The sequence below is a fragment of the Larus michahellis genome, chromosome 2 (assembly GCF_964199755.1).
Source record: "Larus michahellis chromosome 2, bLarMic1.1, whole genome shotgun sequence".
Taxonomy (NCBI): Eukaryota; Metazoa; Chordata; class Aves; order Charadriiformes; family Laridae; genus Larus; species Larus michahellis.
This window is the reverse complement of record NC_133897.1, coordinates 52,379,666-52,390,160: the sequence shown is the minus strand read 5'-3', so window position 1 is coordinate 52,390,160 and position 10,495 is coordinate 52,379,666. Positions and strand designations below refer to the sequence as shown.

General features: G+C 45.7%; 1 protein-coding gene across 2 annotated transcripts in view; it reads left to right on the top strand.

Moving 5' to 3' along the window:
• The first annotated feature begins 211 nt into the window (after nucleotides 1-211).
• The window catches only part of TRANK1 (tetratricopeptide repeat and ankyrin repeat containing 1), a 55,484-nt gene continuing 45,200 nt past the window's right edge, over nucleotides 212-10,495 (top strand). The window contains exon 1 of one of the 2 annotated variants that reach the window (XM_074575405.1): nucleotides 212-297. In XM_074575405.1, coding sequence (XP_074431506.1) covers nucleotides 281-297 — 17 coding nt within the window. In that variant the 5' untranslated portion in view covers nucleotides 212-280. Of the gene's footprint in view, nucleotides 298-1,235; nucleotides 1,324-10,495 lie in introns of those variants that run through there. The other variant, XM_074575406.1, reaches the window with a different exon arrangement.

Below are 10,495 nucleotides of genomic sequence, written 5' to 3'. Positions count from 1 at the left end.
CAAACCAAAAACCAAAACCAAAAAGGCATTTACAGTCTACTTGGGGTGGGAGCAGGTTTCTGGGCGTGCATTAGGAGATGCCTCCTTGCTACCGCCCAACACCCCACCCCCCCCTCCGCCCCCCCCTTCACCCCCCCCCCACTACCCTTACCCCCGGTTTCGATTCCCCGCGCGCGCCCCCGACTCCCGCGGTGACGCGGGGGGCGGGGCGGGGGCGGGGCGAGGGGGGCCACCATGTTTAGGGGCGGTGGCCGCCGCGAGTCCCGGGGGCACCGTCGCGATGGCGGCGGCGGGCAGGTAGGTTACACCGCTCACACACACCCCCGGCCCCCTCGCCCCGTCCTGCGGGTGCGGGGGCATCGTCGGCCGCCCTGCGCCCGCCGGCACGGCACGGCACGGCACGGCGCGGCACGGCACGGCACGGTAGAGCCGCCGCCTCTTGCGGCCGCTCCGTGCGGGATCTTCGGGCGCTGCGCGGTTCTTCGCGCATCACACGGTTCCGTGCGCTGCGCGGTACTCCGTGCGCTGCGCGGTTCTCCGTACATCACATTCCTCTGCGGGCGCTGCGCGGTTCTCCGTGCGCTGCGCGGTTCTTCGCGCATCACACGGCTCCGTGCTCTGCGCGGTTCTGCGGGCACTGCGCGGTTCTTCGCGCATCACACGGCTCCGTGCACTGCGCGGTTCTGCGGGCACTGCGCGGTTCTCCGTGCATCACACGGCTCTGCGGGCACCGCGCGGTTCTGCGGGCACTGCGCGGTTCTTCGCGCATCACACGGCTCCGTGCACTGCGCGGTTCTGCGGGCACTGCGCGGTTCGTGCATCACACGGCTCTTGCGGGCACTGCGCGGTTCCGCGGGCACTGCGCGGTCCTTCGTGCATCACACGGCTTTGCGGGCGCCGCGCGGCTCTGCGGGCATGGCGCGGCTCTCCGCGCATCGCAGGGCTCCGCCGTGCACCGCAGCGGGGAGGATGGCGGTGTTTGGGAAGCCTGCCAGGGAATGTGTGGGGTGGTCGGAGGAGGGAAAGGGGGAGAGCGCATTCCTGCTGCCGGCCGGCGGCTGGGAGCCCGTGTGTTGTACCGGTACGGGCTGCGCGGAGGCGCTGGGGGAGGTGTGGTGCGCGGTGGTGTATCCCGGCTTGAAAGGAAGAGGGAGAACTCCTTTGGCACGGCCCCGAGCTAAAAGCATTGTTTGGCTCCTTTCCCTGAAAAGCAAAACTCTCGTAACAAGGTCGCGGAGTGGGTTGCTTGAACAAAACAGGCTTTTTCCTTGGAAAAGGAGTTTATGGGCACCATGCGCGCTTCAGGAGAAAAAAAGCAAAGAGGTCTCTCGTCAGTCTTTGTATTTTTTTGCCCAATGTACAGAAAATGAACCTCAGGTTGATAGAGTGGGTTTATTGCAAATGGGAAGAGGCTTGGCTTTCTCAAGAAAAAATGGAAGTTGCAGTTGGTAAAAACTGTCAGTCGTTGGCTGTGAACTGCACAAGCTTGAAAACCTTGCTGTTAGCAGAATCTTGATGTTTTGGGTTTGTTTGTTTTGGTGGGTTGTTTTTTTTTGTTTTGTTTTGTTTTTGTTTTCATTCCAGATACCATCTTGACATCTTGAGCTAATCTATACAAAGGAAATATTGAGTCTGTTTGTTGCCATTGCATTCTTACCCGGTCAGCTCTGTTTGATGACAGGAACATTGCTTAGGCTGAGCAAACTGCAGGCAGTGTCAACACCTTCTTGGACTGAGTTAGGTCTTGCATGGCAGAGCGAGGCTAAGGATCTCAAGATTGTTGTAGTTTCAGAGAGTAGGAAGCAGGGTTAACTGTTTCCACTGTTTTGTGAGGTTTTGGAGTTTTCTTGCTTTGTAAAACAGTAATGACACTGTGTAGATACAATATTGAAGATGTTTTTGCATCAGTTTTTCTCTATATAAAATGTGAGATGCAAGTCCTTTCTTAGTTTACTGGAAATCATAAGTATGTGTCCTGGTTTCAGCTGGGGCAGAGTTAATTTTCTTTCCAGTGGCTGCTGTGTTTCAGATTTGGTATGAAAGGAATGTGGATAATGCATATTGTTTTAGTTGTTGCCAGGTGATGTTTATATTAGTCAAGGGTTTTTTTCAGCTTCTCATAGAAGCTGAGAGGGAGCATAGACAGAGCAAGCTGGGCAACCAAATATTCCATACTGTAGACGACGTCATGCTCAGTGTATAAATGGGGGCTGGTCAGGGGGCAGGGATCCACAATCACTGCTCAGGGCAGGCTGGGCAACCAGTCACCAGGTGGTGAGAGCGACTTATGTCATATTAGTTTATTTTGTATATTCTTCTACCATTATTGGTATTATTGCCGTTTTCCATTATTGTTCTATTAAACTGTCTTTATCTCAACCCATGAGTTTTTTTTCCCTTTCCCCTCCTTTTCTCCATCTTCTCCCTACCCTACTCAGGGGGGAAGGGAAGAAGTGAACGAGCAGCTGCGTGGTCCTAGCTATCAGCTGGGGTTAAACCACGACAGTGTGTATACACAGTGTTTTTTTTGAAAATGCAACTCCACAACTTGCCTCAACCGTATGTTCTCTTAGGTATAACTTGTTACCAATAGGTTACAAAGAGGGGAGAATCATTTGAAACTGAAAGCAAAAAAAGCCTGGTTGGTTTCTGTTCTGGTTTGAGATAGAACAAACCAGTTTTCCTTTTCAGTAGTTTTCCTTTTCAGTTAAGTCTATTCCAACTGACTGCACTCTCTAAAATTAACGTTATGTTTTTCAGACAGTGTCTTCTCCTAGCAGTGATAACCTCTGATGTTTATAGTTAATACTAAAGAATGGTATGCAGAGAAGCTTTTGCTTATACTTTCTCCTATAACAACCAAGATCAGCTAAATTTATGTGCCCCGTTGGAGGGTCGGAAGCAGAACAGTGTAGAGGGGTCCCACCTGCAGGGAGGAGGGGACAGGACAGGTGACCCAAAACTGACCAACAGGGGTATTCCATCCCATCTGCATCATGCTCAGCATAAAGCTGTGGGATCAAGGGGTCAGCTCCCCTCTTCTTCAGTGGCCGGCGTCCGAGGAGGACTCTGTCTGTTCTTCTGCCTTTGGTCCCAATTGGTGCATTCCTGAATCCAGATCTGGAATCCAGTTCGCTGCTGCCGCTGAGTCCAGTGCCAGTGCCTGTCGGTGGTGTGATTGTCATCCTGGGAGCTAAATATTGGTTTTGTATATATTTGTATATATTTCATTATTTTCTTATTAATATTATTATCTTTTCCTTTTATTGTTAATATATCATCAAAGCTGTTTTTAGGGTTTTTTTGCAACCCTACATCTCTGCCTTATTCCCCTTCTGGGAAGTGAGAGAGGCTAACAGAAATGATCTGTCATTCTTTTAGTGGCCAGCCCAGCCTAAACCTTGACACTCTGCTTAACCATATCTTCTCTTAGGTATAACTTGTTACTGATAGGTTACAAAGAAGGGAGAATCATTTGAAACTGAAAGCCAAAAAAAAAAAAAAAAAGCCGGTTTTGTTTCACTGAGCAAAACAGGTGTGCTGGGGAGCAAGGCCAAACCTGTTGCTGGTGTGAGCTGTGAAGTGGTCTTCAAGGAAAGGTAGTCCACCTGTGCTTGGCGTGAGTTCAGCTTGCGAGGAAAGGAGGAAGGGTGTTCCGAGATGCCACCTTAGATCCAGGATGATGTGTCATGGCCTTGTAAGAGGACCTGTGTTACCAAATTAACCAGCAGTGCGTTGAGTTCTTGCCCATAAACTGAGAGAGCTGTCATTTTTTTTGGTCTTTCAGTGCCGTTATTTTTCCTTGTGGTTTTTCTAGGGGGATTTTCAAAATGTGTTGTAATTTCAATGACATAAAGGTAACTTTATGGACAGGCTCAGGACATCCCAAGTGGTCTATAGGAGCCAGTTTGTCAGCTTTCTGCTGTCCCGTTCATGGATGTAAAACTCCAGTTTTACAGGGAGCGCTCACGGTAAAAAGTAGGTCCACGGTAGAAAATGGGTCCCTGGAAACCTTGTTTCCTGGGGTAGGAATTGGAAAGTGTTGTCTTGTTCTCGGTGACGTGTTTTTGATTTCCATTTCCTTGCCTAGTGTTGCTCTCTGGCCTAGTACCTTTCCTGTGTGCAAGTCAACCACAGATCCCCCCTTCTTGAGGATTTGTTGGTAACATTTGAACAGCGTCCTTGTCTTGAGGTTTTGCTTGGATTACTGCAAGTTGGCAGCGCTGGCCTCATACTTGTGGCTGGGTTTGGGTCCTGTTTCTGTGGTCTTGTTTGCTGGTCCTGCATCTGGAGAGGAACTGAGCTGCTAAGCAGGGCCAGCTACATGAGCCTGGTATGTGGCTAGCTGGAGACGTCAGGCAGCTGGACTTTGTTATTTATTACTAATTGCTTTATAACAGTTTGCATAAATAGAAAGCAACATAGAGTGGTAATCTGGAGGAGGAGGACCTCGGGAGGTCATTCAGGCCAGCCCAGTTTAGAGAAGGGTCCTAGGCCAGAGCTTGAGTTTTCTTGTGTTTATGTTCCGCTTGTGCCCCTTGTTTCACCCAGACCTTGCAGGCATCTCTTCCTCATCTGGTTTCTACAGAGCACTTGAGGTATTAACAGGCCATTGAGATGTCTGTGCTAATCATATCCTGGGGTGCACTTGCCAAATGTCGATAAGGATGTATGTCTTGTTTCTGACAATGTCTGTGACCCACAGTCATCGATTTACGACGGAGCACATTTCCAGGGGAAGCTCGGCCTGAAATCAAGAGCAGCCTGGGATGTTCTGTCTCGCTTGGTGCACCAGCACCCATGTAATATCTCTTGAAAGCACAGCCAGAACTGAGAAAGTCTCACAGATGACTTTCAAGACACAGATGTAGTGCTTGCAGGCTAGACCCAGGGCAGGTACGAATCCTATCTCAAGAGTGAGACGTGCTTTGCGCGGGCGAGATGCGCTGGTTCCACGTGGTACTGTGCTGGTGGAGCCATGAAAAGGTAGGCTGAGATCCCCTACTGCTAGTTCTGGCTGAACACTTAGGAGGGAAGGGTGTCTGGAGAAGCAGAACTGTGAAAATGGCGTTCAGGGTTGTTTGGTTCCCGTTACGAAGATACTGTGTTCAGGTCTCCAGTTCAGACTGAAACAACCTGATAAACTTTATTCATTTACCGAGGAAATGATTTTCTTTGTCCTTTTCGAGGCAAGCACAGCTGCAGAGATCCATGTTGTCTTCACCTCTGGAGTACTGCGATGCATAGGACACTGGCCAGCCGTAGGGCCCAGAAGCAATAAAGAAACTTCATTTGGTTCAATTTGTGCTAAGTTCAGGGCAACATACACTGATAAGAAGCTGTCACTGCTGTGCTGCTCTGCTTGCCCCGATCTGTTTCAAATTTGCTCTAGAATCTCATTCTTTGTTTTCAAAGTGGTGCTGGCTTTTACTGAGAGCAAAGGGTCTTTTGGCACTTCCAGGCTCTGGTATGAATCTGACAAGGTGACTTGTTGCAGAAAAGTGCTTTTTGTTTCTTAGGCAGAGCGAGGATCTATCTAATGATAGGCTATCCCCGTCTATCTGAATCGATTCCTAACAATAGGGGTGTCTAATGAGAAGCTAACTAAATGATAGGCTTTTCATTTGAGTTGACCAGCTTCTCCAAGATGAGCTGACGTATTTTACAAGGGCTGAACACATTCTTCATAAGATACTGGCTGAACATTTGATTAAAGTGTTCAGATAATCACAAATACCACTACACTTTTGCCAGACTGAACAGATCCACGAAGATGGCCATGTCTACATCATAACTGCTTTCGCCTCTTCTGCATGAGGTTTCCTAATGTGTCTGCTTACACCCTGGTCAGTTGTAACCCTTTCATCCTGATTGCAGAATTTGTGGTTTTGTCTCTGCCATTTCTCCAAGGCCTCCTCTGAAGGTACAGGCAATTTCAAGATTTTTCGTTTGCCATTTCAGCACTCGATGGAAAAGCAAAGCTCCTGAAAGTATGGTTTTTTTCTGCTTTTCACTGTCAGGGTGATGCTTATATGCATTCAAAGGAGGCTGTGCTCTCTAAATATGTCTTTGGTAGCTGCTGTTGTCAGGAAAGTGAATAAAACTGGCTAGCAGGCAGAGCATTGCCTCTTCAGGTTATGGCCTGCTAGAGCCTTCTCATCCTATATTTTTCCTCTCTTTTCTTGGGCCTGCCCTGGCATTCACATACATCTATTCCAGGACATACTCAAGGTGTCATTCGGAAGACCTATATGCAGTGCCCTTTTGCTGGGTGACTATGGGAGTACCTGGACAGATGGTGCCAGTGGTGGGCATGTGGCTGGAGGGGTCCCTCTGATGTAGCAGGTCGGGGTGACACGGCAATTCCTTCTTGGTGGCACCATGCTCTCGGAGACAGCGTGCTTTTATTGGGCAAGAGCTCATGAGAGCCCAGAGGTTTCCTGATGAGAAAATATGAATTATTTGAGTGCTGATGAAATATATTCTGTTGTCACTCAGCCAAAGTTTAGGTGCGTTTTGGGGCTTTTTCTCTCCCTACCTGTTGCCACTTAGTAACGTCTGCCTGTTAGGTTAAGGGGGAAGAAGAAAAGACTATTTATTCCTCTGCTTAATAGGAATGAGGAATACACAGTCTTTAGAAATCAGATTTCCTGGAAATAGGAGGATGCTTGTTTTTCACCACTATTTTAATTGGGATGCAGAGCTCCCCAGATTGTTGTACTTCGTTTGTTGTTTGCATAATGGAAAGCTCCTGTGTCTCAAGAATAAAAATGGTATTCTAGCACTGAGTAGTGCCATAGGGAGGGAACCTCAAAGCTTAACTTTCAGTATCAACAATAATTAAAAGCATGGCTGTGTAGACCTTCCACTTTTTTCTCTGTGAGTAAGCAGCGTCACACAGTTTCTCTTTTAAAATGTGTAAACCAGATGCAGACAGAACTGCTTGGGTTTGCTCTCAGATTTATAAAGTTTTTAGTATTGCCAACTTCAGATGTTCAGAAAGCACAAGCTTTTCTCTCTTGAGACTGATAGCTGGCATAAGGAACACAGCATTTTTTAAGAATAACAAATGGGTTTTCTGGGCAGTCTCTGTTCATGTTTTCAAGCTTATGTGCTGAAGCGAGAGGAATCAAAAGTTAGCCTTGTAAACTCCAGAAAAAGCCCTGCTTCTGAGGACAGTCCGACTGAAGCAGTTCAGTGGGACACCGACCATCACAATAACATAAGAGTTGGCACCATGTGAAGTAAATGGGAAGTTTGCCCACTGGCAGCAGCAGGGGTTGGAGCCGATTGTTTCTGACTTAACTGTATAATCTTTTGTTTTAATTCTTTGAGTAGCAATGGATAGCCTTCATTTTGCTGTCATGGTCGTGCCGCTGGCCACAGGAGCCATAAAAAAGTGAAGAGATTAGACCATCCTGTCTGGTTTTTTTTTTTGTTTGGTTTTTTTTTTTTTTTTTGAAGGACAAAGTCTCAACAATGTACTGGGAAGGGTCTCCCAGACCTTAGGGTCTCCCTGCACATTTATGTCTTTTGTGGACTCCATAGCTTAGGAGAAATCCCAAATTTACAAGAGGAACCTGTCTTACTCTACTGTGTCTGGCTGGGATGGAGTTAATTTTCTTCATAGTAGCTCATGTGGTGCTGTGTTTTACATTTTTATTTTAATTTATTTAAATGTAAATTAAATTAGACCAAAAGAAGGCTGGTAACACACACTGGTCTTAGCTGTGGCTGAGCGGTGTTTGCACAGCGTTGGGGCCTTCTCTGTTTGTCACTCTGCCCCCCTCAGTGGATAGATTGGGACTGCACAGGAGGTTGGGAGGGGACACAACTGGGCAGGTGACCCAAACCGACCAAAGGGATAGTCCATGCCGTCAGCATCATGCTCAGCAATAAAAAGGGAGAGGAAGGTCCATCCCTAGCTCAGGAACTGTCTGGGCATCAGTCTACGTGTGGGAGGTGGTGAATGATTGCCTTTGCATCACTTGTTTTGCTTTCTTTCTCTCTTCTTCCACTTCTTTTTTTGCTTGTTGAACACTTTTTACCTCGGGCCCCAAGTTTTCTTGCTTTTACTCTTCTTTTCCTCTTCCGCCATCTCACTGGGCAGGGGGGGAAGCCAGCTCTTAGCCGCCCGCCAAGCTTAACCCACAGCACTCGCCATGACAGAATCTTTCATTTAGTTATGTTCAGGTGCAGCCGTCAGCTTTACCTGTGCCAGTTAAGCCAGAGTAATAGACGACATTTTTGTTTGGTGCTCTCCACGCGCAGTAGACTTTACAGAATAGGCCCTCAGTTATTCCACTGGTTTTGAGTTAAAATTGTTTGTGCTGCGGGAAGACATTAGGCAATAGCAAGACATGCCGTGCTAGTCAGCACAGCCATTCTCTTGGATCATTGACTTAGATGTCAGATTCGCGTGCCTGTGCGTCTCTTGGGTCTGTAGTTGCTAGACCCCACAGCAGACGTCCCGGTTATTTAAATGACCTACAGCTTGGAGTTCTGGCTGGGAAACTCCGCTGCTGGAAAAGGATGGGAATTCGTGTTCTGCTGGAAATCCTGCTGCCCGGAACGGGGAGGGGATGCCGCCTCCTGATCTGAAACAGGGAGCTCAGTTCCAAAATGTCTCAGCACGAGACAGTTTGAAAGCCCTTTTAAAACATACGTTGCAATTGGGGGTCTTTTGCTGGATTGGAGGAAAAATAATCCTTTAAACGTTTTGTAAATACCTTTTATTTGTAATTGTACTTTAAATAGATTCCAAGGAAAAGTAAAGTAAATATAATTCTGGGTAAAAACTTCACCCTAAGTAGAAGCGTAGCCTTAAGAAAAAAGAAAAAGCTTGAAATCCAACTATAATTTAGAAAACCACAGGTTCATGTGTATTCCTAGATGCAGAAGCTCCTATATAGTTGAACTGTTTTGGTATTATTCTTGCTGAAAATAATTTATCTAACCTTTTGATGCTATGAAGTTGAAAGCTGAAAGAATTACAAAAATACAAGGTAGAACCATCTTTTAGCACTTGGTTTTTATTCTTTGTACTGTTGCTCTGTTTTTTTTCCTTTTCTTTGCCTCAATAGTGCTCATAATATGGAGTATAAAAAAAAGTCTCGCTGACACTATGAGTACACTTGACTTGCTGTGTGAATAAGTAGTATTTTAATAATAATATATACTGTATGCACATTGCTCAATGAAGTGATGATTTAGTTTGCTGTCCTGGTTTTGGCTGGGATAGAGTTAATTTTCTTCCTAGTAGCTGGTATTGTGCTGTGTTTTGGATTTAGTATGAGAATAATGTTGATAACACAGTCACGTTTTAGTTGTTGCTGAGCAGTGCTTATACTAAGTCAAGGACTTTTCAGCTTCCCGAGGGAGCATAGCCGGGACAGATGACCCATACGGGCCAAAGGGATATTCCATACCATATTACGTCATGTATGTAAACTTGGGGGGGACTTGGACGGGGAGGGATGGTGGACACTGCTGGGGATGAGCTGAGCATTGGTCAGCAGATGGTGAGCAATTACATTGTGCATGACTTGTTTTATATATTCTATTCTTCTTATTATTATTATGCATGAATTGTTCTATATATTCTATTATTATTGTTGTTGTTGTTGTTATTATTACTCTCTCTTCCTTTGTTGTCCTATGTGTTGTCCCAAATGATTATCATTATTATTATTAGTAGTAGTAGTATTAGCATTATCATCTCTTCCTTTGCTGTCCTCTTTGTTGTCCCAAATCTGGGTTCTCTACCTGGTGTGCAAGAAGCCGATCAACCCACAGAGTTGAGATATTAGTTTATTTCACGTCTGCTCAGAGATGGGTGCTAGGCGGTAACTCCACAAAGCTTGCACACCTCGCTAAAATCGCGGTAGGTATTTACAGAGTTAAATTCATCAGCTAGGTCTAATACCCTCACCTCCTAGCTAGCCATTGGCTAGTTTCTTTCCTGCCTCCACTTAGAGGTACAGCTCCTTTCAAATTCACTTCTCATGTTCAGAGAGTAAGGGGTTTATTTGGGGCTTATTTTCTAGCTAGGAGCTGTGGTTTTCACATTGTAATGAGATTATGATGAGACAGTTCGACTTACAGTGCACCAGTTTGGGGGATTTGGCTGACTTTGCTAATTAGTATGAAAATGGTACTGGTTCTTCAGGATGCATGCGGCACTTCTCAAGGATGTATGTGATATAAGTCTGTATCTTCCAACTTTCCTTGAGACTCCTAAGTTTAATTATCTATCTCAGTACGCTCTATCTTAAAGTAAACAATGTCACCATAACCTTAAACCATTATTCATTGTATTAAACTGTCTTTATCTCAACCCATCAGTTTTACTTTTTTTTTACTTTTTTTTTACTTTTTTTTTACTTTTTTTTTACTTTTTTTTTACTTTTTTTTTACTTTTTTTTTACTTTTTTTTACTTTTTTTTTACTTTTTTTTTACTTTTTTTTTACTTTTTTTTTACTTTTTTTTTACTTT